The sequence below is a fragment of the Saimiri boliviensis genome, chromosome 21, assembly GCF_048565385.1.
Source record: "Saimiri boliviensis isolate mSaiBol1 chromosome 21, mSaiBol1.pri, whole genome shotgun sequence".
Classification (NCBI taxonomy): Eukaryota; Metazoa; Chordata; class Mammalia; order Primates; family Cebidae; genus Saimiri; species Saimiri boliviensis.
The window spans coordinates 9,390,733-9,418,592 of NC_133469.1; the positions used below are offsets into that span (position 1 = coordinate 9,390,733).

Consider the following 27,860-nt stretch of genomic DNA (forward strand, 5'->3'; position numbering starts at 1 on the left):
CATATAAATCATTTGAGTAAATCAATCTGTTATGCTTTTCTCTTGCTAACCTATCTTTTGTTTATAGGAGTGTCTGCTGGGACCCTTGGGGTGAGTGAAGAAAAATATCACACCTTTCTGCCCCTACAATGCCCAGAACAAAGCATTTGGCACCTAGCAGTTTCTCAATAAATACCTGATGAATGAATAAAGAAAGAAAGAGCCGAGCCTGTACGAGCAGTCCCTGACCCTCAGGCAGGGAAGGGGAGCCGGCTGCTTTTGCGGGAGCTGTGACCGCCTGCTTTGCTGCCTCCCACGAACTTTCCTTGTAGACTATTAAATACTCGACTTCCATTTTCCCAGCGGCTGGCGGGGGCCTTGCTTGCGGCAGTCTCTCATTTCCTCTGCACAAAACCCTCAGCAGGTATTCACTGCACAGACGCTTACTGAGCGCCCACGGTGAGCCTGGCACAATCCTCGCCCTCGTGGTCCCCACAGAGGTGGAAGGACAGGCTTCGTGGGGTGCGGACCACGAAGGACATCCAGTTCCAACGCCGCTCTGCCAATACCAGCCTCCCTAGCGCGCAGGGCGGGAGCCCAGTGGGGCGGGGCACTGGGTGGCGGGCCCGTGGTGGGCGGGGCACAGCGTTGCTAGGGGGATTCTGATAGGTTGCGCGGAGGGTTGTCCTCGTGAGGCCCCGCCCCACAAGAACTCTGCAGGCTTCTCCGGTTACTGGATCGCAGACAGTAGCGACCGCGGGACTGAGCGCTTCTGAAGGGTAAGTACGGCAGGCGGTGACTCTGCGGTTTTGGGGGGCCCAGGGCAGGAACTCGGACCCGGGTGGGAGACCGGAGCCTGGCTCCAGCCCCACCCCTCCGCTCTTCCTGGTCGACCTTGAGCCAGTCACTGCCTTTTTCTGAGCCCAGGCCCCTCCGAAGGCGGCCCCACCACTGCAGAGGGAGTGAGGTCTGACGTCCAAGACACGTTGTTTAGTATTTATGAAGGAAGAACTCAAGCTCCGGGAAGTGATGGCTGGGGATAGGGGGGGCAACTTGGGGATCCACGCCCCAGGTTGAGGGTGGCCGGGCTAGCCAGGCAGCCGTGACCCCAGTGCTTTTCTGACGTTTCTTAGCTTCCAGAACCCGACACATACAACTGATACTCGCAGAGCAGACCTGATCAGGTCCTCGGACGCTGCGTCCAGAGCAATGCTGCTGAAGACAGGTACCTACACCGGCTGGGGTGGTTTGGGAGGGTCGAGGTGAGTGCTGCAAGGAGTGCTTTGACTGGCCCTTCTTCCCTAATGTGGTTATGTGGGGAGACAGGTTCTTCTTTTTCTTGGAGCTGGGCAGGAAGGGAGAAGGAGATGCTTGCCCATTCAGGAATCAGTTTCCCTTCAAAGAGGCCCTTCCTTTCTCACCTCCTCTCCCTTAAGTCCAGAGGCTGTAACTGATGTGACATCAACATGTGCGGAGAATGGCCTGTACAGTCCCTACAGAAAAGGAAACATGTTACAGATAAGGAAACTGAGGCCCGAGGGGAAAAGAGGGGGAAAGTGAGCTGATTGGGTGTCTGTCCTGGCTGGCTCACTTCTTAAGCTTCCCTGAGGATTCTTGAGGGTCTATGGTAGAGAGCAAAGAGCTCTGGACTGGGGCTTAGGAGACCAGGAGTCTGGCCAATGGTCCCAAACGACTTTTCAACTTTACTGTTTTGTGAAATTGACAGTAGAAACCGCAGTACCCATACAACCATTCCATTCACTTTCTGTACTCAGTAAATTGCATGAAATAGTCAACAATTTATTATAAGATAGGCTTCGTGTTAAATGGTTTTGCCCAGCTGTAGGCTAATGTGCCTTGTTGGCACTACTTTTTTTTTTTTTTTTTTTTTTTTTTGAGACAAAGTCTCACTCTGTCACTCAGGCTGGACAGTGTGCTGGAATGCAGTGGTGCAATCTCCACTCACTGCAACCTTCCCCTCCCAGGTTCAAGCAGTTCTACTGCTCAGCCCCCCAGTAGCTGGGATTACAGGCACGCACCACCTCATCCAGCTAATTTTTTGCACTTTTAGTAGAGACAGGGTTTCACCATGTGGCCTAAGCTGGTCTTGAACTCCTGACCTTAGGTGATCCACCTGCCTTGGCTTCCCAAAGTGCTGGGATTACAGGTGTGAGCCACTGCGCCTGGCCTGTTAGCACTTTTAAGGTAGGATAGGCCCAGCTATGATGTTTGGCAAGTTAGAAGTTAGGTGTATTAAGGATATATATATATATATATTTTTTTCATTCAATACACAGGTGCTCAACAGGTTGCTTCCTCCATATTAAGTATATTTTTGACATAATATTTTCTTTTTTTAAAAAATTATTGAGACAAGGTCTTATCCTGTTACAGCCCAGGCTAGGGTTTAGTGGCACAATCTCAGCTCACTACAACCTCCACCTCTGGGGTTCAAGTGATCCTCTTGCCTCAGCCTTTTGAGTAGCTGGGATTGTAGGTGCACGCCACCATGCCGGGCTAAGTTTTTGGATTTTTAGTAGAGACAAGTTTTCACCCATTGGCCAGGCTGATGTTGAATTCCTGACCTCAAGTGATCCACCGGCCTCGGCTTCCCAGAGTACTGGGCTTACAGGCGTGAACCACTACACCCAGTGATATTTTCAACTTACGCTGGGTTTATGAGAATGTATCTCCATGGTAGGCCTAGGAGCATCTGTATAGTTAAATTCTATATATGGGATGGGAGGAGCTGATGGGGGGTATAGTAAGGAAGTAACTTCAGGTGTTTGTTTTGCTAATTCGAGCACTGGTGATGGCCAGACCTCAAACCACTGCCTCGCCCAGGAACCATCCTCCCACTTAATGCTTTGCAGGAGCCAGCCATTGCAGGAAGAATGGCTAAACCCAAGAGACCAGTTTCCCTAATATATAGGCAGGCAGCCTCTGTAGGGCTGAGCAACATACGGATAGGGTAGGATGAGGGCTGGAGCTGTGGGGGCCACTGGCAGTCACCATCCCCTCCTCCCTGGCCCCCTAGTGCTCTTGCTGGGGCATGTGGCCCAGGTGCTGATGCTGGACAATGGGCTCCTGCAGACGCCACCCATGGGCTGGCTGGCCTGGGAACGCTTTCGCTGCAACACTAACTGTGATGAGGACCCAAAGAACTGCATCAGGTAAGGTCTGCATCCACCTGACAAGCCGTGCCCAGGGCCCTGCAGAGTGGGGAGCAGAAAGTGGAGAGTCAGCCACAAAAGAAGGCAGGGTCACAGTTCTCCATCCCAAAGACTGCAGACAGAAGTCACTTAGACTGTCAGATGCCTAACCCCAGCCCCATGACCTACCTGGGGCCTCTATAGGGACTGTCAGGCCCCAACCTGGTCATGAGGCAGAGACCTTACAGGGACCCAGCCCTTGAGACAACTGCTAAAAGGTCAAGCCAGGCCCCCTGTAATTCCCCTGACCCAGTCCTGCCTTTTGGCCTGGGGCCAAAGGCCCTGAGGACCCAGCCCATGAGATAACTGTTAAAAGGTCAGGCCAGGCCCCTTGCCTGGGAGGCCTGGGTCAGTGGTTTGGCTTTGGGCCAGCCACTCCTTTCAAGCCAGCTTGCTTATGGCTCATGGCACAATCCTTGGTGGTCATTTACACCGATACCTGGCTTAGGCCTCAGCAAGGTCATGGTTTTTTGAGACGGAGTCTTGCTCTGTCACCAGGCTGGAGTGCAGTAGCACGATCTTGGCTCACTGCAACCTTCATCTCCCAGGTTCAAGTGATTGCCTTGCCTCAGCCTCCTGAGTAGCTGGAGCTATAGGCATGCGCCACCATGCCCAGTTAATTTTTTGGTATTTTAGTAGAGATGGGGTTTCACCATGGCCAGGATGGTCTCTGTCTCCTGACCTCATGATCTGCCCACCTTGGCCTCCCAAAGTGCTGGGATTACAGGCCTGAGCCACCAAGCTCGGCTGGTCATTTTTTTTTCTTTTTTTTTTTTTTGACTCGGAGTCCTGCACTGTCGCCCAGGCTGGGGTACAATGGTGCAATCTCTGCCCACTGCAGCCTCCCCATCCTGGGTTCAAGTGATTCTTCTGCCTCAGCCTCCTGAGTAGCTGGGATCACAGGTGCACACCACCACATCCGGCTTTTTTTTGTATTTTTAGTAGAGACGGGATTTCACCATGTTGGCCAGACTGGTCTCTAACTCCCAACCTCATGATCTGCCCACCTCAGCCTCCCAAAGTGCTGCAATTACAGGCATGAGCCACTGTGCCCAGCTCGGTCATGGTTTTTATAACCCAGAGTCGATCAGAGCTAAGGCAGGGTGTGGGTGAGGGCTGAGCTGGGTCCCTGAGCTCCCCCATCCCTCTGCCCCTCACTAGTGAGCAGCTTTTCATGGAGATGGCTGACAGGATGGCACAGGATGGATGGCGGGACATGGGCTACACATACCTCAACATCGATGACTGCTGGATTGGTGGGCGCGATGCCAGTGGCCGCCTGATGCCAGATCCCAAGCGTTTCTCTCATGGCATTCCCTTCCTGGCTGACTATGTGAGCTGCACCCCAGCCCTACCCTTGGCCTCAGGGCTAGACTGCTCCTTTCACCCTACCTTGCTTAGGGCTCATTTACATAGTCCTTGTTTGAGATCTCACAGTCTACTGTGGGAAACAAATGAATGCTGACTTTGGGCCGGCTGTGGTGAGTGAGAGCCAGAAAGAGCATCTTACTTAGCCTGGGATTCCAGGAAGTTTCTCTGGAGGAGGCAGTTCTTGAACTGAACCCAGAGAGATGGCATAGGAGGCAGACAGGATGGCAGGAGCAAACACCTAGCGGCAAGAAACAGCCGCTGGGAGGTATGTGTTGGGGGAAGGGTGGGCCATTGTGGGCAGAGGCCTGGCCAGCATGCTGGGGCCCTCTCTTTTGGTCAGTGGGAACCACTGAAGGTTTAATGGGGCCCAGTCAGGTGTACCTTGAGGAGGCTCCCTGAGGGTCCTGCTTGAGCCCACCGTGCCCTCAAACCCCCATAGGTTCACTCCCTGGGCCTGAAGCTGGGCATCTATGCAGACATGGGCAACTTTACCTGCATGGGTTACCCAGGCACCACACTGGACAAGGTGATCCAGGATGCTCAGACATTTGCGGAGTGGAAGGTGGACATGCTCAAGCTGGATGGCTGCTTCTCCACAGATGAGGAACGGGCCTTGGGTGAGTTATGTAGCTGGCTGAGGCACACAGGGAGACAGGGAGGGTGGCTGTGGAGACCCACCAGTGCCAACCTGGCTGAGCTTCCCAATTCCCCTCACCTAGGAGTTAGGGGGATTGTGGCTCCCAGGTTCCCTATATATGGGATGGCAGCATAGCCCACCCCGGAAGCATTTGAGGCTCTGGGTACGTGGGGAGGCACCTACTCTTCGGAGCTTGTTTCCTCACTCACATCTGTTCGGAAAAGGTTTGGGCTGAGGGGCCCAGACTGCCTCCTCAGGCCTGAAACAGGTTGGGCTTTCTCCAGGGTACCCCAAGATGGCTGCTGCCCTGAATGCCACAGGCCGCCCCATTGCCTTCTCCTGCAGCTGGCCAGCCTATGAAGGTGGCCTCCCCCCCAGGGTAAGCCATTCTGCACCCTGCCTGATGGCACGTCCCCCAACCGGGCCTCCTTCCCTCCTGAGTGCCAGGCTTCAGGGAGGTGGCCTTCCAGAGCCAGGACTGTTCTTACCACAGATGCACCCATGCTGATCTGTAGGTGTCTACAGACCTACATAAGTACCTGCAAAGAGCAGGTGGGCTCAGCCAGCTCAGAGAGGTGTGTGTTGGTGGGAGAGGCGGGCCTTAGAGAAGAGGCCCTTGAGAGGTGGGCTGAAGGAGCTGGCATCTGAGGCAGGAGAGCCATCCATGCTGGCACACAGCGCCCAGGATCCTGGGAGGTGCCCAGTGGGGCAAGAAGACCCAGAAGGGCAGGGTAGGCTTCTGGCACCAGCATGCACAGAGGGGAGACCCTGGTAGCTCCAGAGCAGGGCACTGTCTCAGAGGCCTTCGTCACTCTGAGCAAGATGATGGGGCCTGTTCTTTTCCCCCTTCCCCACCCTCTGTGTCTCCCACTGAGTCTCCTTAACTCCTGTGTGGGTCTCTGGGCTGCAACGTGTGATTCTGGTGCTGGACTCTGCCTTCCCCTTGACATCCAGGTGAACTACAGTCTGCTGGTGGACATCTGCAACCTCTGGCGCAACTATGATGACATACAGGACTCCTGGCAGAGCGTGCTCTCCATCCTGAACTGGTTTGTGCAGCACCAGGACATACTGCAGCCGGTGGCCGGCCCTGGACACTGGAATGACCCCGACATGGTACCAGGATGGAGGGGGATGTCCCTAGGCCCACCATCCATGATGACCCTGCTCCCCACTGCCCTGTGCTCTCTTCCTCCCTAGAGGCTTACTGCCAGGTTCTAGGTCAGCGCTTCTGAAATGCGTCCCTGAACTGGATGCTTTAGACTTGACTTAGCTGTTTTCCAGGGTCCTATTCCCCACATTTTGGATCAGAAGTTTCAGGGGTAAGAACCTGGGAATGCCCACTGTTAAGCATTCCCCCCAAACCCCAGGCAATTCTGATGTTTCTGAAAGCTCAAGAACTTGGTCTGTAGTGACTCTGGAATAAGATGTTATTGCTGTGCAGGTTGAAGTTCATGACCTTGCTATTCCCGGTGCCTGGAGTGCCCTCCCCCATCTGCCTCTGATCCTTTTGTCAGTGCCCTGCCTGGTCCTCCACAGGCACAACTCGCCCTCACAGTCCTGCTTCTAGCCCTTACGTTTTATCTCAGTCATTGCCCTGGGTCATTTTGTTTTTGCAATTTATAGCTTTATAGTTATCTGTTAGTTAACAAGCATTTACTACTTGATTGATCCTATGATAAGAATTACAAGGGCTAAGCTAGGCAGAGGGAACAGCCTGGAGGAGCAAGAACTGGCCTACTGTGGAGTCCCAGCTCTAGCTCTGCCACTTTACCTTGGGCAAGTAACTTCATTTGTTCTGTGCCTCAGTTTTCTCAATTGGAAATAACAGTAGCTACCTTATGGGGCTGCTTTGAGGGTTAAAATAACTCTAAAATGCTTGGGACAGTGATGGGCACAAAATTATTGTCACTAAGCCTGTAGCTTGTGTCCTGACTATGGATTGCCTGCCCTGGGGTTAGGAGTCCCCCTTGGTCCATTCAGCTGTGGCTAAGGCAGGTGGTTGTGGCCGGTGGTAGGTGCAGAACTTTGTCCAGTTCTGTATCCTTCCACTGTCACCCTGGAGCATTTATTGACTTGACCTAGTTTATAAGCTTTCTGGCCGGGTGCAGTGGTTAACACCTGTAATTCCAGCACTTCGGGAGGCTGAGGCGGGTGGTTCACAAGGTCAGGAGATCAAGACCATCTTGGCTAACACAGTGAAACTCTATGTACTAAAAATACAAAAAATTAGCCGGGCGTGGTGGCATGTACCTGTAGTCCCAGCTACTTGGGAGGCTGAGGCAGGAGAATCGTTTGAACCCTGGAGGTGAAGGTTGCAGTGAGCCGAGACTGCACCACTGCACTCCAGTCTGGGTGACAGAGTGAGACTCTGTCTCGGAGGGGGAAAAAAAAAAGCTTTTTGACAACAGGAGCCTGTATGATCATCTGAACCATCTGTGTTGTAGTGGGGGCATAGCCACCTCCATCACCTCCGTGGTTTTTTGAGTCAGAGTCTAGCTCTGTTGCCGAGGCTGGAATGCAGTGGTGCAACCTTGGCTCACTGCAACCTCCACTTTCCAGTTCAAGTGATTCTCATGCTTAAATAAGTAGCTGGGATTACAGGTGCACACCATCACACCTGAGTAATTTTCATATTTTCTGTAGAGATGAGGTTTTGCTATGTTGGCCAGGCTAGTCTCTAACTCCTGGGCTCAAGTGATTCACTTGCCTCAGCCTCCCAAAGTGCTGGGATTACAAACGTGAGCCACTGCACCTGGCCACCTGCCCACCCACCTACTGCTGATTGTGTTCTTCATGGAAAATAAAAGCTGATGCTTCAATAGAAAGTGACTTGAGTCCCCCAAGGCCACACAGCTGGAGAACGGTGTTTGCTGAACCAGGCCTCCACATGCAACCATCTTTTCCCAATCCCTACCTGCTCTTCCTCGGCTACAAGTTTGGGGATGGTCCCTGTCTACCTCCTTGAGGAGATCAGAGCTGACTACTCCTTTTCTCTGTCCTCAGCTGCTCATTGGGAACTTTGGTCTCAGCTTAGAGCAATCCCGGGCCCAGATGGCCCTGTGGACAGTGCTGGCAGCCCCCCTCTTCATGTCCACAGACCTGCGTACCATCTCTGCCCAGAACATGGACATACTGCAGAATCCACTCATGATCAAAATCAACCAGGATCCCTTAGGCATCCAGGGACGCAGGATTCACAAGGTACTAGGGTGGGGAGGGAAGGAAGGGGAGGGCTGAGGAACTGAGATCTCCTGAAAGGTTGACAGCATCACCTGGGGGAGACACCTGGAGGGGGTACAGGAGTTGCTTAACTCCCAACCAGGCATACCCCTTCTGGTTGCATATGGCTGAGGACTTTGCTAGGAGCTGCTCCCACTGTCATCCTCTTGCTGAGTGAAAGCAGGACCAAGCAGGACAGCTCAAGGGAGTCAGGAATGAGAGGCATTAGCCACATAAGGGCACACAGGAAGGGTGAGGCACAGGCCTTCTATACACCCATGATGGCCTGCAGAGAACTTGGACTTCCCTGCAGAGGAGGAGCTGGGTTTTTTGTTTTTGAGACAGGGTCTCACTCTGTTGTCCAGGTTGGAGTGCAGTGGCACAATCTTAGCTCACTGCAGCGTCCACTTCCCAAATTCAAGCAATTCTCGTGCCTCAGCCTCCTGAGTAGCTGACACTACAGGCGCCCGCTGCCACACCCAGCTAATTTTTGTATTTTTGGTAGAGACAGGGTTTCACCACATTGGCCAGTCTGATCTCAAACTCCTGACCTCAGGTGATGCACCTGCCTCAGCCTCCCAAAGTGCTGAGATTACAGGTGTGAGCCCGAACCTGGCCAGGAGAAGCTGTTATAGTCAAAGAATATTATGACTACTATTGGCAGCTATTTATTGAGTACCTACCATGTGCTGGGAGTTCTAGATACCTATGCTGGCTGGCCAGCAAGGTAGGTATGTTGCCATTTTACAAATGAGAAAAATGAAACTTCAAGAATCTCGGTAACTTTAACCCAAGGCTACATAATGTAAACAAGACCGGACTTCAGTGTCACCTCAAAGCCTTCGCTTTTTTTTTTTTTTTTTTTTTTTTTGAGATGGAGTTTTTTTCCTCACTCTGTCTCCCAGGCTGGAATGCAGTGGCACCACCTTAGCTCACTGCAACCTCCAACTCTCAGGTTCAAGCGATTCTCCTCCCTTAGCTGCCCAAGTAGCTGGGATTACAAGTGTGCACCATCACACCCTGCTAATTTTTTTGTATTTTTTTTTTTTTAGTAGAGACAGGGTTTCATCATGTTGGCCAGACTAGTCTCAAACTCCTGACCTCAGGTGATCCACCTGCCTCAGCATGGCAAAGTACTGGGATTACAAGCATGAGCCCACACCCAGCTGCCTTTGCTCTTTACCAAATCCTGGACACTGGTAAAAATAAACCTACAGAACTGCAGAAGGCACCTGTAGAACTGGTGATGCCCAGAGGAAGTAACAATTCCCTGCCAGAGAGGCTGATGGGTAGAGCTGGGCCTGGAGAACCTTCTGGAGGATGGGAGTTCATATCCAGCTCCATTCTCCACCCTCCTGGAACAGAGTTCACCCCACTGGACAGCACACTCCAGGCCAGCACTGGCAGCTGTTTGGGGGCAGCACTCATGTACTATTCGGTCGCTGCTTCCCCATTTCTGCATTTATCCCTCTTGCTGTCCTGTGAGCTTCTGGGGCAGGCCCTCATGCAGCATTTGTCTCAGGGTGCTAGCATGGGGGCTGGGCTCCAAGTAGGTGTTGATGAGTGTCTGCTGAGTCAGGGAAGGCAGGCAGGTAGGGTTAGATAAGCTGGGGTGCCGGAGGCCCATTGCATCCTCCGTAAGCCTATGTGACCCAGTACTCAGGGAGGGCCAGGGAGGCAACTGTAGTGCCTGAGCAAGGGACCCCAGCCAGTAGCCACCTTCTGTGCCCAGGAAAAATCTCTTATCGAAGTTTACATGCGGCCCCTGTCCAACAAGGCAAGCGCCTTAGTCTTCTTCAGCCGCAGGACCGATATGCCTTATCACTACCACTCCTCCCTTGGCCAGCTGAACTTCAGTGTGTCCATGATGTATGAGGTGAGTGTCCAGCTGCCTGTAGCTACCCACCTGGGCTTCAAATTTCCCTGGGAGGGCGTTATGGGAAGATGGTTGTTCACATATGGCCTCCCCTGAGCCACGGGCTTAGGGCCTCTGGCAGATGCCCATGGGGAGCTGCAAGCACTGAGAGCTGCAGCTGGTGCTGTGCTCTGTACCAGTGTTTTCAACCTATGCAAACAGAACTACTGCATATAAGTCCCATTAGCCTCTAGGGCTGTACTCCTCCTCCCACGAGTCAGCCCTCACTGGCACATTTCTCACAGTTTTCCATAGCTGGGGCTTTCTCCATGCCTGTGCTTGGGCATCTGTTGGATTTGCTGGTAGAGACATGATGGAGATTCACGGCTCCCACTTCTGTAGGGCATAGTGGAAGCCCAGCACAGACGGGCCAAAGTCCAGGCAGAAGCCTTCTACATCCTCTGGGGGGGGGGGGCCCTCTGTGCATCCATTCTCATAGTGGCATTGGTGATGTCCCTCCCCACTGCAGGCCCAGGATGTCTACACAGGTGATATCATCAGTAACCTCCAAGCTGAAACCAACTTCACAGTGGTCATCAACCCTTCTGGGGTAGTGATGTGGTACCTGTATCCCATCAAGAACCTGGAGATGTCCCAGCGGTGAGGAACTGGAACATATGACAGGCTGTGGTGGCACCACTGAGCCTAGACCATGGAACTCTGGCACGCCCAGGGCACGTGGGCAGGTTCTCTGCTCCCCAGGCCCCGCTTGGTGACTGACCCCATCGTACCCAAAGTGCAATCTCAGGGCCAGGTTCTATGCCCTGCCCTCTTGGAAACTTTTCTTGGGGCAATTTTCCTGTGGCCTTCCTGGCTTCTACTTTGTCTGTGCAGCCCCTCAGATGTTGCTGAGCAACTCGCCAGCCTCCTGAGCCCCATGCCCATCAGGACTCTAGCCTCTGACCTCGTTGTTGACTCTGAAATCAGGATATGGAATTTTTCAAATTAGTAGAGAGATCTGACCTCTTGCCAGGAATACTCATGAATTGTGTGATTGGCTTTTTTACCCATAGAAGGCCTTGCAGGCTGATACTACCTGGGAGTGAGGATCAAAAAGGAGACCTTGGCTCCCTCGAGTCACCAATAAACCTGTGAGAGTTGCTGTAATCAAGTAGTTGTAACATGGACCTGGAGCACCTTTAGTTAGGGACTCTGGTGGCACTGCACAGAGAGCTGCATTCAAATCTCACTTCTATGGAAGATGTATGGCATCTTCTGGTCCCTCTTTTTCTAAAGTGACCTGAAGATTGTACTTCCTAGAGATGCCAGATTTGCCTCCACTAAGGAGCTGCCTCTGCTGTGCCTAGCATGGTGGCAACACAGTGAGGCCAAGTAGCAATGCTTCCAGGCCCTGTAGCTTGTGCTTTGCCCAGGAGTGCCCCTGGCCCAGCATCTCAGCCTGCTCTTCTCTCTGGTGGCTCCACTCTCACCCCTACTTCTCTCCCTTTATTATTTCTCTCCCAACCTGGCTACAGAGGTTTATATTCCCCAGATGTGTCCACAAACCTGTCCAGGAATTGTGTCTTAAAACTGATTTCCTGTTCCTCTTCCTAACGATAGGGGTAATAGTCAAAGTTGAAGGAACAACGGGCTCTTGCCTATCTTGCTTTGGTCCTTATTTCTCAAGCCCTCCTCTTTTAGCCAAGGCTACAGTGTATTTGTCTTCCCTGGTGGCTCTCTCCCCTTTGGAAAGAGCTGGTTGGCAGAGAAGCTAGCTAGGTCCTCCTTGGGTTTTAAATGTGGGAGCACCCAGTGCCCCAGGCCTTGCACTGTCCTGCTCAAAGACTATTTTCTGGGTGGATCTCCCACACTCCTCAGGGTTCTGAGATCCTTGTATTTAGGGCATGGTGTAAAAACTTACATGTGCACATTTTGGTAAATCATTTAAGATGACTGGAGCTTCACTGGTTAGGTATAGAGTCACCAGAGAAAATTTCTTTCCACAGTTGATGTCTTGAGGCTGTGGAGGAACTCAGGACAGATGCCTACCTCATCCCAGGCCTCTGTCCTTGAAGGCCTGCCCTTCTGTGCACAGCTCCAGCTTTGGGTCTTGCTCATAGTGCTGTTCAAGCAAAATGGAATAGCCTCAGTTGGGAACACCTTCTCTTGCCAGTTCCAGGAAAGCTTTCCTACAACTCTGAGATGTGGTGGAGTATCTAAGTTGAGACCATGGACTTGTGAGTTCGGGGCCAGAGTTGAGCCTGGACTTCACCAATTAATTCCCTCACCTTTCAGCCCAAGATAGCTACATGTCTTTACTTGCTGTTTAAGTTAACCTTCTGTCCTGGGGGTGCCTCATTGATCCTATCGCTTCACCCTTCATTCTTTCAACACACATGCCATCTATCTCCCAGGTGTTTATTCCCTTTTATTCAAGGCCAGTTAGGAACGAAATTATTTTTTCTCAGTTCAAGACAGACTTGTTTGGACCCAAAGTGCCCTTTCTCTTTTTAAAAACTTTTTATCATAAAAACTTTCAAATTCAAAAGCAAAATGGTAGAGTGAACCTCCTTATACCCAGCATCCAGCTCCAACAACCATCAAACTTGTACCATTATTTCATCTCTCTTCCTGCACATGCGCCTTTGATGTGTCAGCTAGATTATGTGAAAGGAAATCTCAGAAAACCCTAAAAACCACTACGTATCTCTAACAGATAAGGGCTTTAAATATATATATATGGGCCGGTGTGGTGGCTCATGGCTATAATCCCAGCACTTTGGGAGGCCAAGGCAGGTGGATTACCTGAGGTCAGGAGTTTGAGATCAGTCTGACCAACATAGTGAAACCCCGTCTCAAAAAAACATACATACACACACACACACACACACACACACACGACGTTAATATAATTTTCCTATCTAACAAAACAATTTTAAAATGAGTTTATGCTCAGTTTTTGCCAGCTGTCTCAAAAATATCTCTCTATAGTCTGTCTGAATGAAAATGGTCCAGTGCGAGCCACTGAAAGTTTGCTTCCTTCATAAAAGCATTGAAAAACCTGCCACACACTATAAGAATCAGCTTTCAGGCCGGGCGCGGTGGCTCAAGCCTGTAATCCCAGCACTTTGGGAGGCCGAGGCGGGTGGATCACTAGGTCAAGAGATCGAGACCATCCTGGTCAACATGGTAAAACCCCGTCTCTACTAAAAATACAAAAAATTAGCTGGGCATGGTGGCACGTGCCTGTAATCCCAGCTACTCAGGAGGCTGAGGCAGAAGAATTGCCTAAACCCAGGAGGCAGAGGTTGCGGTGAGCCGAGATTGTGCCATTGCACTCCAGCCTGGGTAACAAGAGCGAAACTTCGTCACAAAAAAAAAAAAAAAAAAAAAAAGAATCAGCTTTCACAGAACTCTGGAAATTCACCAAAAGCTTGCAGCCACCCAGAGAGCTTCAGCTGAAAAAAATTAATTTTGTTGAATTCTAGTAGGAACAGCTAGTTATGTGGTATTTTACGTTATCAGATTTTAAATCAGCTATTTTAAACAATATATTCAAAGAGCCAAAGGAAGCCATGTCTAAAGAAATACAGGAAAGAGCCAGGCACAGTGGCTCACACCTGTAATCCCAACACTTTGGGAGGCCAAGGCAGGGGGATCACAAGGTCAGGAGTTTGAGACCAGCCTGGTCAACATTGTGAAACCCAGTCTCCTAAAAATGCAAAAATTAGCTGGGTGTGGTGGCACACACCTGTAATCCCAGCTACTCAGGAGGCTGAGGCAAGAGAATCACCTGAACCTGGGAGGCAGAGGTTGCAGTGAGCTGAGATCATGCCACTGCACTCCAGCCTGGGCAATAGTGAGACTCCATCTAAAAAAAAAAGAGGCTGAGCAAGGTGACTCATGCCTGTAATCCCAGCACTTTGGGTGGCCGAGGCAGATGGATCACAAGGTCAGGAGATTGAGACCATCCTGGCCAACATGGTGAAACCCTATCTCTATAAAAATAAATAAATAAATAAATAAATAAATAATAAATAAATAATAATAAAAAGAAATACAGGAAAGAATAAGAATGATGTCCGAACAGAGAATAACTAAGAGGAGATAAAACTAGAGTGGGGAAGAAAGCACAAATTCTGGATTTGGAAAGTACAATAACTGAAATGAGAAATTCACTAAAGAGGTTAAATAGTAGATTTGACAGAAAAAGAATCAGCAAACTTGAAGATAGATTCATTGACATTAACCTCTGTGAGGAAAAGAAAGAAACATGAATGAAGAAAAATGAGCAAAACTTCTAAAACCTTTGGGATTCCACCAAATGTACCAATATACACAAAGAGAAGGGGGCAAAATATTGGAAGAAATGCTTGAAAATGTCTCACATTTGATGGAAAATAATAATCTACTTATCCAAGAAACTCCATGAACTCCACATAGGTTAAATGCAAAGAGCTCCATACTTAGACATGTCATAATCAACCCTCAAAAGACAGAATTTTGGCTGGGCGTGGTGGCTCATGCCTGTAATCCCAACACTTTGGGAGGCCAAGGTAGGTGGATCACAAGGTCAAGAGATTGAGAACATCCTGGCCAACATGGTGAAACCCCGGTGGCGCACGCCTGTAGTCCCAGCTACTTGGGAGACTGAGGCAGGAGAATTGCTTGAACCCAGGAGGTGGAGGTTGCAGTGAGCTGAGATCATGCCACTGCACTCCAGCCTGGCGCCTGGCGACAAAGTGAGACTCTGTCTCAAAAAAAAAAAAAAGAATTTTGAAAGCAGCCAACCTGTTCTACATAAAGTACGTCCTTCAGGCTGACATGGAAGGAGACTAGAAGTAACTTGAATACACATGGAGAAATAAAGAGCAATAGTAAATAGAACTACTTAAGTAAATATAAATGATTTTGGTTTGTAACTCATTTTTTGTGCCCACCTGATTTAAAAGGTAACTAAAATGCAGTAATTATAAATCTAAGATGGGTAGACCATGTATAAAGATGTAATTTATAACAATAACAGCATAAAGGAGGAGGGAAACAGCCATATTAGAAGCAAAATTTTTGTATACAAGTGACATGAATTAGTATTAATCAGAATGAGATAGTTCAGATTAAGATGTCAATGGTAATCCCTATGGCAGTCCCCCCCAAAAAAAACTTAAAAAAAAAAGTAAATATATGACACAGATAAATTGGTACAAAATAAAACATCTAACAAAAAAAGGCAGTAATGGAGGAAATATGGAACAACAGACTTAAGACATAACACACAAATAGTAAAATGGCAGATGTAAACCTTACCTTATCAGTAATTACATGTAAATGGATTAAACATAGATTGACAAAATGCACTTAAAAGATACACACACAAGCACACACACAATCTAAAAATGTGCTTTATTCAAGAGACACTTAAGACTCAAAGATACATAATAAGTTGGAAGTAAAAGGATGGAAAAAGATATACCACGTGAATGGTAGCCAAAGTACTAAGGTTGGGGGTCTGTATTAATATCAGAAAAAGACTTGAAGACAAAAATTGTTACTAGATCCAAAAGAGATTTTATAACACTGAAAGGCACAATCCACCAAAGATATAATTATACACATTAATATACCTAACAAGAGTCCAAATATATAAAGCAAAACAAGACTCATTTGAATAAACAATAAGTTAAAGCTGAAATTGTATGGAAATTAGAAACTACTATGAGATGAATGATAATGAGTACATAACATACCAAAACTTATGGATGAAGCTAATTCAGTGATCAGAGAGAAAATCTTAACTGTAAATGCCTGTATTTAAAAAGAAGACTGAAAAAGATAACCCACAAAATGGAAGAAAATATCTGCAATTCATATGTTGGCTAAAAAACTTCTATCTAATATACATAAAGAAATCTTACAACTCAATAAAAGACAAATGACCCAATTTAAAAATAGGCAAATGATCTATGAATAGACATTTCTCCAAGGAAGATAGACAAGTGGCCAATGAGCACATGAAAAGATGCTCAGCATTGCTAGCCATTAGGGAAATGCAAGTCAAAACCACAATGAGATACCATTTAGCACCTGAAAGAATAACTAGAATTAAAAAGTTAGATAATCAATGTTTGAAAGGATGTGGAGAAATTGGAATCCTTATACACTGCTGTTGGGAATGTAAAATGGCACACCTACTGTGGAAAATTGGCAATTCCTCAAATGATTCAACATACAGTTGCCATATGAACCAGTAATTCCCCTCCTAGAGAAATGAAAACAAAAACCCACATTAAAAATGGTCCATGAATCTTTATGGCCACTTTATTCATAATAGCCAAAAAGTGGAGACAACCCAAATGTCTACTAACTGATGAATGGATTAAAAATGTGTTGTATCCATACAATGGGATATTATTCAGGGATGAAAAAAAGTGAAGTAGTGATATATGCTACAACATGAATGAGCCTTGAAAATATTATGCTAAGTGAAAGACGCCAGCCAACAAAAGGCCACATATTACACGGTTTCATTCATTTGAACGTCCAGGATCAGGAAATCTACAAAGACAGCAGATTAGTGTTTGCTTAGGGCTGGGTGGGAGGATCAGGAGATAGGCGAGAATAGCCAATGGGCACAAGGTTTCTTTCTGAGGTGATGAAAATATTCAAAAACAGATGGTGGTTACACATATTTGTAAATATATTAAAAACCATTGTACTATACATATTAAATGAGTAAACTGTCTGACATGAATATTTCAACAAATCTGTTTTAAAAAGAAATTGCACTCATGTTCATCACAGCATTATTCACAATAACCAAGAGGTAGAAGCAATCCAAATGTCTGCTGATGGATGAATGCATAAACAAAACATAGTATGTACATACAATGGAATAATATCCAGCTTTAAAAAAGGAAATAGGCCAGGCATGGTGGTTCATGCCTGTAATCCCAGCTTTTTGGGAGGCTGGGGTGGGAGAATAGCTTGGCAATAGAGTTTGAGACTAGGCTGGGCAACACACAAGACTCTACAAAAAATTTAAAAATTGGCCGGGTACAGTGGCTCACATCTGTAATCTTAGCACTTTGGGAGGCCAAGGTGGGCAGATCATGAGGTCCGGAGATCAAGACCATCCTGGCTAATATGGTGACATCCTGTCTCTACTAAAAATACAAAAAATTCGGCCAGGTGTGGTGGCTCAAGCCTGTAATCTCAGCACTTTGGGAGGCTGAGGCAGGTGGATCACAAGGTCAAGAGATCAAGACCACGGTGAAACCCCATCTCTACTAAAAAATACAAAAAATTAGCTGGGTGTGGTGGCACACACCTGTGGTCCCAGCTACTCGGGAGGCTGAGGCTGAATTGCTTGAACCTGGGAAGTGGAGGTTGCAGTGAGCCGAGATTGCGCCACTGCATTCCAGCCTGGCGCCTGGCAACAGAGCAAGACTCTGTCTCAAAAAAAAAAAAAAAAAACACTAGCTGAGTGTTGTGGCATGCACCTGTAGTCCTAGCTAATTGGGAGGCTGAGGCAGGAGAATCCCCTGAACCTGGGAGGCAGAGGTCTCAGTGAGCCAAGATCACACCACTGCACTCCAGGCTGGGCAACAGAGCAAGACAGTCTAAATAAATAAACAGCCAAACATGGTGGCACATGTCTGTAGTCCTAGCTTCTCAGGAAACAGAGGCAGAAGGATCACTTCAACTCAGGAGTCTGAAGTTACAGTGAACTATAATCATGCCACTGCACTCCAGCCTAAGCAACAGAGCGAGACAAGACCCTATCTCTTAAATTATAATAAAGGAAAGGAAATACCACATTGTTGTAACATTGATGAGCCTTTAGTTGGACATTATGCTAAATAATAATGACAAAAAGTATGATTCAAATCTAAGACCTCAAACAATGAATCTACTATAAGAAAATATCAGGGGAATTCCAGGACATTGGTGTGGGCAAAAATTACACTGTGGAATAAATAATACCCGATAAACACAGGCAATCAAAGCAGTAATGGACAAATGGGATCACACCAAGTCAAAAAGCTTTGCACAGCAAAGGTAAAAATCAACAAAGTAAAGAGGCAACCCATAGAATGGGAGAAATTATTTGCAAACTACCCATCTGACAAGGGATTGATAACCAGAATATATAAGGAGCTCAAAAAATTTTATAGGGAAAAAATCTAATAATCTGATTTTTAAATGGGCAAACTATTTGAATAGACATTTCTCAAAAGGACATAAAATGGCAAGCAAGAATATGAAAAGGTGTTCAACATCACTCAACATCAGAGAAATGCAAATCAAAACTACAGTAAGATACAATCTAACACCAGTTAAAATGGCTTATATACAAAGACAGGCAATAACAAATGCTGGTGAGGCTGTAGAGAAAAGGGAACCCTCATACGCTGTTGGTGAGAATGTAAATTAGTACAACCACTATAGAGAACAGTTTGGAGGCCTTCAAAAAACTAAAAATAGAGCTACCATATGATCCAACAATCTCACTGCTGAGTATATACCCAAAAGAAAGGAAATCAGGCCGGGTGCGGTGGCTCATGCCTGTAATCCCAGCACTTTGGGAGGCTGAGGCGGGTGGATCACGAGGTCAGAAGTTCGAGACCGTCCTGGTCAACATGGTGAAACCCTGTCTCTACTAAAAATACAAAAACATTAGCTGGGCATGGTGGTGCATGCCTGTAATCCCAGCTACTCAGGAGGCTGAGGCAGGAGAATTGCTTGAACCCAGGAGGCGGAGGTTGCAGTGAGCCGAAACTGTGCCATTGCACTCCAGCCTGGGTAACAAGAGTGAAACTCCGTCTCAAAAAAAAAAAAAAAAAAAAAAAAAAAAAAGAAAGGAAATCAGGTTATTAAAGAGATGTCTGTATTCCCATGTTTATTGCAGCACTATTCACAATAGCCAAAATTTGGAAGCAACCTAAATGTCTACTGACAGACAAATGGATAAAGAAAATGTGGTACTTAATACAACGGAGTGAAGTACTATTCAGTTATAAAAAAAAAGAATGAGATCCTGTCATTTGCAACAACATGGATGGGAACTGGACATCATTGTGTTAAGTGAAATAAGCCAGGCACAGAAAGACAAATACAGCATGTTCTCACTTATTTGTGAGATCTAAAAATGAAAACAATTGAACTCACGGAGATAGAGAGTACAAGAATGGTTACCAGTGGCTGGAAAAGGTAGTGGAGCTTTATGAGGGAGGTGGGGATGGTTAATGCCACAATAAAATAGAACAAGTAAGAGCTAGTATGTGACTACAGTCAATAGTAATTTAATTATCCATTTTAAAATAAAACAGTATAATTGGCTCTCCCTAAGTTGGCACTCAGCAAGAAGGCCACATTCAATTTGAGTGCCAAGATTGTGAAGCCCAATGGTGAGAAGCCAGATGAGGTTGAGTCCAGCATTTCCTAGGCTCTTCTGGAGCAGAAAGTGAACTCAGACCTCAAGACTCACTTCAGGGAGCTGAATATTATGGCAGCAAAGGAAATTGAAGTTGGTGGTTGGAAAGCCATCACAATCTTTGTTCCAGTTCCTCAACTGAAATCTTTCCAGAAAATCCAGGTCCAGCTAGTATGTGAATTAGAGAAAAAGTTCAGCGGGAAGCATGTTGTCTTTACTACTCAGAGAATTCTGCCCAAGCCACCTTGAAAAAGCCATACAAAAAAATAAGAAAAAGCGTCCCAGGAACCATATTCTGACAGCTATGCACAATGCAATCCTTGAGGACTTGGTCTTCCCAAGTGAAGTCATGGGCAAGAAAACCCACATGAAACATCATGGCAGCCAGCTCATAAAAGGTTCATTTGGACAAAGCACAGCAGAACAATGTGGAACACAAGGGTGAAACTTTTTCTGGTGTCTGTTAAGAAGCTTACGGGCAAGGATGTTAATTTTGAATTCCCAGAGTTTCAACTGTTAACAAAAATGATGAAATAAAGTATATTCACACAAAAAAAATCTTTGTGACACAAAGGATAAATGCTTGGGGGCATGGATACCCCATTTTCATTATGTGATTATTATGTATTGCATGCCTTATATCGAAACATCTTGCCAGGTGTGGTGGCTCACGCAACTTTGGGAGGCCAAGGAGGGTGGATCACCAGAGGTCAGGAGTTTGAGATCAGCCTGAACAACATGGTGAAACCCCATCTCTATTAAAAATATAAAAATTAGCTGGGTATGGTGGTACAAACCTGTAATCCCAGCTACTCGGGAGGCTGAGGCACAAAAATCGCTTGAACCTGGGAGGTGGAGATTGCAGTGAGCCAAGATCATGCCACTGTACTCCAGCCTGGGTGACAGAGTGAGACTTCATCTAAAAAAATAAAATCTCATGAACCCTATAAATATATATATATACCTACCATGTATCCACTAACATGAAAATTAAAATTTGTTTAAAAGTATGCTTCTCATTTTCTGAAGTATCTAAAGTACTCAAACTCATACAAAAAGGAAGTAGAATGTAGAATGATGGTTTCCAGGGGCTGGAGGGAGTGGTAAATGAGGTCTAGTTGTCCAGTGGGTGTAGTTTCAGTTTTACAAAATGAAAAAGTTCTAGAGATCTGCTGTACAACACTGTGAATACAAGTGTTGCAGCTCTTTTATAATCTGTCTAGAAAATTTCACTGGAAACCCCTATTTTAAAAAGCAATGTGAATACAGTTAACACTACTGAACCATATGCTTAAAAATTATTAAAGGATACATTTTGTATTACATGACTTTTACTACAATTTAAAAAGATGTATTTCTGAAACTGAATCAGAAGATGCCCAGCATTTTACAGATAGTAGCTATGGGAAGGTCCAGCTGCACAGAGTCCAACATGGCCAGAAAGGACATGGGCTCATGGAGACTATGCTGTCTTGCCCTCAAATAGGATGGGAGCATTCCTCAGGAATGCAAAAAGATACCCCCTTCCCCCACCAAAAAAAGTGAGGAATCTAATTGAGATGTGCACATCTACCAGCCCTGGGATACCCAAGAGGAGGAATAAAGGATAGAAGTGAGTGTCACTAGGGATGACATTACAAATGTCATTTTCCTTGCCACTGTGATTGTGTGTTACCAGTTAAATATCAACTTACCCAGTAGTGATTATTGCTCCACTTTCTTCTTTACCCAGAATCCAGGTAAAATGTAAGATGTAACATTCTTTTTTCTCTCATTCAATTATTATCCAATTTTTCTGCCACCCTTACCTGAACATTATTTGGCTCCAGGAATATAGCCATCCTCACTTTTCCCCCAAACATCCCCATCCATAAAAGACTGAACAAGAAGAGAGGAGATAACAATTTCCATCTGTTAGGTGGATATTTAGAGTAAGGAGTAAGAATAATAAAGACCTTTGTTCATTGCAAAAAAAAAAAAAAAAAGGAAAAGAAAAAGAAGAAAAACCTTGGCTGGGCATGTGGCTCACCCCCGTAATCCCAGCAATTTGGGAGGCCAAGACACATGGATTCCTTGAGCTTAGAAGTTGGAGACCAGCCTGGGCAGCATGATGAAACCCTATCTCTACCAAAAAGACAAAAAATTAGCCAGGCATGGTGGCACATGCCTGTGGTCTCAGCTATTCGGGAGGCTGAGGTAGGAAGATCCCTTGAGACCTGGAGGCAGAGGTTGCAGTGAGCCAAGATTGCACCACTGCACTTCAGCCTGGGTGACAGAATGAGATCCCATCTCAGAAAAAGAAAAAGAAAAAACTCATTAACATAACCATTCATCTTAAACTGGAAAGAAAAGTGCAAACTAAACCCATAGCAAGCAGAAGGGAGAAATAACGTAGAGCAGAAACAAGGAATAGAAAATAGAGAAATATTAGTGAAACAAACTCAGTTCTTTGAAAAGAATAAAAAAAACCTGACAAATCTTTATCTAGACTGACCAAGAAAAAAAGAGAGATGATTCAAATTGCTGAAATGAAAACTAAAAGATGTGTCATTGTTGCTGACTTTATGAAATAAAAAGGATTATGAAAATACTATGAACAATCCCAACAAATCAGATAACCTAGTTGAAATAGGTAAATTCCTAGAAAAGAAGAAACTACCAGATCTGATTCAAGAAGAAATAGGATTAGCTGGGAATAGCAGCTCATGCCTGTAGTCTCAGCTACTCAGGAGCCTGAGTCAGGAGGATCGCTTAAGCCCAAGAGGTTGAGGCTGCCGTGAGCTACAATCGCATCACTGCACTCCAGGCAGGGCAACAAAGTAAGACTCTGTCTCAAAAACAAAAAAAAAAAAAAAAAAGAGAGAGAGAGAGAGAGAGAGAGAGAAAGGAAAGAAAATCTGCATAGACCTACAACAAGTAAGGAGATTAATTTAGTGACCTAAAAAGTTAAAAGCCCAGGAACAGACAGCATCACTGGTGAATTTTATCCAATGCATAATGAAGAACTAGCCCAATCCTTCACGAACTGTTCCAAGAAAGTAGATCAGAAGGGAATACTTTCTAATTTATCATATGAAGCCATTATTACCCTGATACCAAAACCAGAAAAAGAAAAATATAAAAAGGTTATAGACCAGTATCTCTTATGAATATAAACACCAAATCCTCACGAAAAGATACTAGCAAACGGAATCCAGCACCATATAAAAAAGGATTATACACCATAGCCAAGTGAGATTTATACCAAGAATTCAAGATTGGTTCAAAAGATGAAAAGCAATGGTAATACAATATGTAACATGTTAATAAAGAGGAAACCACATGACCATTTCAATAGATGCAAAAAAAAACTTGAAAAAACAACATGCTTTCATTATTAAAAACACTCAACAAACTAGAACTAGAAAGGAATTTCCTCAACCCAATAAAGGACGCCTGTGAAAAACCCATAGTCAACATTATACTTTATTGTTAAGGACTGACACTTTCTAAGATAAAGAATAAAACAATTACCCAAGTGTGGTGACGCACACCTGCAATCTCAGCTACTTGGGAGGCTGAGGCACGAGAATCACTGGAACCCAGGAGGCAGAGATTGCAGTGAGCTGAGACTGCACCACTGCATTCCAGCCTGGGTGACGAGAGTGAAACTTCATCTCAAAAAAAGAAGAAGAAAGAAAAAACAGGACACACACTTTCAATTTTAATATTTAGCAAAAAGCCACAGTAATAACATCAGTGTGGTACTAGCATAACAACAGACATACAGTTGAGAGTCCAGAAATAAACCCATACATTTGTAACTGATTTTTTTTCTTTATTAGACACCAGGTCTCACTCTGTTGTCCAGGCTGGTGTGTACTGGTGTGACACAGCTCATTGCAGGCTCAAACCCCTGGGTTCAGACAAACCTGCTACCTTGGCCTCCCAAAGCACTGGGATCATAGGCATGAACCACTGCATTCAGGCAGTTAATTGATTTTTTTTTTTGAGACGGAGTTTCACTCTTGTTACCCAGGCTGGAGTGCAATGGTGCGATCTCGGCTCACCGCAACCTCCGTCTCCTGGGTTCAAGCAATTTTCCTGCCTCAGCCTCCTGAGTAGCTGGGATTACAGGCACACCATGCTCAGCTAATTTTTTGTATTTTTAGTAGAGATGGGGTTTCACCATGTTGGCCAGAATGGTTTCGATCTCTTGACCTCGTGATCCACCGACCTCGGCCTCCCAAAGTGCTGGGATTACAGGCTTGAGCCACCACGCCTGGCCAATTGATTTTTTTTTAACAAAGGTATTAAGACCTTTCAATTAGAAAATAGTCTTTTAAATAAATGGTGCTGGGACAACTAGATATCCACATGTTTAAAAAAAATGAATTTAACTCAAAATGGTTAACATACCTAAATGTGGGACTGAAAAGTATAAAACTCTTAGAATAAAAGCATAAACCTTAGTGACTTGGGATTATGCAACAGTTTCTTAGGTAGGACACTAAAATCGTGAGGCGTGGTGGCTCAGGCCTGTAATCCCAGCACTTTGGGAGGCTGAGGCAGGCATGTCACTGGAGGTCAAGAGTTCAAAATCAGCCTGACCAACATGGACAAACCCTGTCCCTATTAAAAATATAAAATTAGTCGGGCATGGTAGCTCATGCCCGTAATAGGCTGAGGCAGGAGAATTGCTTCAACCTGGGAGGTGGAGGCTATGGTGAGCTGAGATAAGGCCATTGAACTCCAGCCTGGGCCAAAAAGAGCGAAACTCCGTCTCAAAATAAATAAAAAAGATGGGACACTAAAATCAGAAACAGGCCAGGTGCGGTGGCTCACCCCTATAACCCCAGCACTTTGGGAGGCTGAGGTGGACAGATCACCTAAGGTCAAGAGTTTGAGACTAGCTTGGCCAACATAGTAAAACCCTGCCTCTACTAAAAATACATACAAAAGAAAAGGCAGGCTCAGTAGCTTGCTGTAATCCCAGCACTTTGGGAGGCCGAGGCGGGTGGACTGCCTGAGGTCAGGGGTTCATGAACAGTCTGGCCAACATGGTGAAACTTCATCTCTACTAAAAATACAAAAAAAATTGGCCAGGCATGGTAGCATGTACCTGTAATCCCAGCTACTTGGGAGGCTGAGGCAGAGGAATTGCTTAAACCAGGGAGATGGAGACTGCAGTGAGCTGAGATTGCACCACTGCACTCCAGCCTGGGCAACAGAGCGAGACTCCATCACAAAAAGAAAAAAATATACAAACAAACAAAAAAATTATGCAGACATGGTGGCACATGCCTGTAATCCCAGATACTCAGATGGCTGAGGCAGGAGAATTACTTGAACCTAGGAGGTGGAGGTTGCAGTGAGCCACAATTGTACCACTGCACTCTAGCCAGGGTGACAGATTGAAACTCCATCTCAAAATAAATAAGTAAATAAAATCAGAAGCAATCAAAGAAAAAAATAGATAAGTTGGACTTGATCAAAATTAAAAACGTTTCCATGTCAAAGTGTATTATCAAGAAAGTTTAGGCCGGGCGCGGTGGCTCAAGCCTGTAATCCCAGCATTTTGGGAGGCCGAGGCGGGTGGATCACAAGGTCGAGAGATCGAGACCAACCTGGTCAACATGGTGAAACCCTGTCTCTACTAAAAATACAAAAAATTACCTGAGCATGGTGGCGCGTGCCTATAATCCCAGCTACTCAGGAGGCTGAGGCAGGAGAATTGCCTGAACCCAGGAGGCGGAGGTTGCGGTGAGCTGAGATCGCGCCACTGCACTCCAGCCTGGGTAACAAGAGCGAAACTCCGTCTCAAAAAGAAAAAAAAAGGTTAAAAAGATAACTCATAGGATGGGAGACAGCATTTGTAAATCATATACTCTCATTACGATCCAGTATCCAGAATATATAAAACTTAATAAAAAGACAAATGACTTAATTAAAAATAGGCAAATAATTTGAATAGACATATCTCCAAAGAGTTACACAAATGGCTAATAAGCTCATGAAAAGATGCCTAACATCATTAGTCATCACTCCCTGTAGAAACCTGCCTGGCAATTCCTTAAAATATAAAATAGAGTTACCATATGATCCAGCAATTCTACTATTAGGTAGACACTTAAGAGAAATTTAAAAATATGTCCACACAAAGACTTGTATGTGAATGCTCATAGCATTATTCATAATAGCCAAAAAGTAGAAACAACTCAAATGTCTATCAACTGATGAATGGATAAACAAAATGTGTTATATCCGCACAATGCACACAGTATGTCCATACTGACACATGGTTGAACCTTGAAAACATTATGCTAAGTGAAAGCCAGACACAAAGGACATACATTATTCCATTTACATGAAATGTCTAGGATAGGTAAACCTACAGAGACAAAAAGTAGATAAATGGTTGTCAGGGGAGGGAAGAGGAAATGGGAAGTGACTGCTAATGGTTATGGGGTTTCTTTTTGGGTAATGAAAATGTTCTGGAATCACAGTGCTTATGGTTGCCTAACTATCTTTCTGTTCAAATAATGCATGGCTTTTGTCTTCTGACTGGATCCTTTCAGGTATACAGAGAGCCTACAATTAGCTGTTCCAGGTCCCAGGTGAGAGACAGGGAGGTTAGGACAGGGGTGATCACAGTGAAGATGAAGAAGAGGGACTGGCCAGATGTCCAGGATGAGTGACCATTGGGAGCGGCTGCCAAGGAAATATGCATAGGCCAAAGACATATTGGTAAAATAAAGACAAAAGTATTGGAGGGGGAATTGTCAAAAAGTACCTATTTTGCCACTCTTGTTTCCAGCAATAGTCTAGAATTTCTGGACTCCAAGGAAAAAATACAAGTGGGTTCCAGGCCTGGCACAGTGGTTCATGCTTGTAATCTCAGCACTTTGGGAGGCCAAGGTAGGTGGATAACCTGAGGTCAGGAGTTCAAGACCATCCTGGCCAACATGGTGACACCCTGTCTCTAATAAAAATACAAAAAAATTAGCTGGACATGGTGGTGCATTACTGTTGTCTCACCTACTCGGGAGGCTAAGGCATAAGAATCACTTGAACCCAGGTGGAGGTTGCAGTCAGCCGAGATCACACCACTTTACTCCAGCCTGGGTGACAGAGGCAAACTCCATCTCAAAAAAAGAAAGAGAGAGAGAAAAAAATACAAGTTGGTTCCTGTTTTAAGAGCTTCAAGAAGTTCTTTAAAACTATTCCTCAAAACAGTCCCTGGAGAGGCTGTGTGTAAACGAGTCCTACAAAGACCCTTTACTTCTCCAGGGTGAAACAAATCCATCTGCACTGACTTGGGGTGTGTAAAATAATAGAGATGATTTTCCTTATTAAAAAGAAAATCATCTTTTTAATATATGATTTATATGACCGGTTTATAAATGAGAATAAGATGGTAATTTAGTTGTATATACTAATACCTAGATGTAAATCCTCACTCCACTTACAGTTGTGCCATCTTGAGCATCCTACTTAATCTCTGTGCTTCTGCTTCCTCTATAATGGGGATAATGTAATACAATATTCTACTTTCTTTAGAGGGATAATAATAGTTCCTACCTCATAGGATTATTGCCCAGGAATTAAATGAGCTAATTTATGTAAAGCACTGAGAATAGCACCTGAATAAGTAGTTATTCAGGCCCAGGCTTTTCTACGTGGTGGTTTTTGCCACCTAGCTTGGGAGTCCTCAGACAAAAAGCTGTGGGAAATCAGTCTCTCCCCCTAAATAGGCTCCCCAACCCTCCCCTGACCCAAGCCCTTTAATGACCAGGTTTAGGTTTCCTGAATAAGCAGAAAATGCAGAGTTCCCATATACCCTCTCTTCCCTCACTGTTTCCCCTGTTGTTAACAACCTGCATTAATGTGGTACATTTGTTATAATTGATAATTCTGAAACATTATTCTTAGCCAACGTTCATAATTTACATTAGGGTTCCCTCTTTGTGCTATACATTCACTGGGGTTTCACTAATGTGTAATGAGGTGCATCCACTGCTACAGTATTATACAGAATAGTTTCACTGCCCTAAAAATCCTGTTCCACCTGGTCCATCCCTCCCTTCCCTCTCTTCTACTTCTGGCAATCACTGACCTTTTCACTGTCTCCATAGTTTTGCCTTTTCCAGAATGTCACAGAGTTTGAATCAA

The 27,860-nt window shown here is 45.7% G+C and overlaps 2 protein-coding genes and 1 pseudogene across 5 annotated transcripts in view; 2 read left to right on the forward strand and 1 right to left on the reverse strand.

Moving 5' to 3' along the window:
- Positions 1 to 650: 650 nt before the first annotated feature.
- Positions 651 to 11,447, forward strand: NAGA (alpha-N-acetylgalactosaminidase). Of its 3 annotated transcripts, none has more exons than XM_010343395.3 (10): positions 651 to 758; positions 1,113 to 1,204; positions 3,017 to 3,152; positions 4,353 to 4,524; positions 5,002 to 5,179; positions 5,484 to 5,578; positions 6,154 to 6,315; positions 8,206 to 8,403; positions 10,154 to 10,297; positions 10,806 to 11,447. In XM_010343395.3, exons 2-10 carry the CDS (start codon positions 1,189 to 1,191, stop codon positions 10,938 to 10,940), a joined length of 1,236 nt encoding a protein of 411 aa, XP_010341697.1. In that variant the 5' UTR covers positions 651 to 758; positions 1,113 to 1,188; the 3' UTR covers positions 10,941 to 11,447. The 3 variants fall into 3 exon arrangements, with proteins under 3 accessions (XP_010341697.1, XP_010341699.1, XP_010341698.1); XM_010343397.3 differs by having other exon boundaries at positions 10,199 to 10,297; XM_010343396.3 differs by having other exon boundaries at positions 677 to 758; positions 1,120 to 1,204.
- The window catches only part of WBP2NL (WBP2 N-terminal like), a 60,989-nt gene continuing 38,257 nt past the window's right edge, over positions 5,129 to 27,860 (reverse strand). Inside the window, exon 7 of one of the 2 annotated variants that reach the window (XM_074391211.1) lies at positions 5,129 to 5,196. The gene's annotated coding sequence lies outside the window, so the exon portion shown is untranslated. Of the gene's footprint in view, positions 5,197 to 20,086; positions 26,834 to 27,860 lie in introns of those variants that run through there. The other variant, XM_074391210.1, reaches the window with a different exon arrangement.
- LOC101028728 (small ribosomal subunit protein eS7-like) lies at positions 19,611 to 20,246 on the forward strand (annotated as a pseudogene).

Coding starts and splice junctions, on each gene's coding strand:
- NAGA (XM_010343395.3), top strand. Junction 3,153..4,352: donor GACCCAAAGAACTGCATCAG/GTAAGGTCTGCA, acceptor GCCCCTCACTAG/TGAGCAGCTTTTCATGGAGA. Junction 8,404..10,153: donor AGGGACGCAGGATTCACAAG/GTACTAGGGTGG, acceptor TTCTGTGCCCAG/GAAAAATCTCTTATCGAAGT.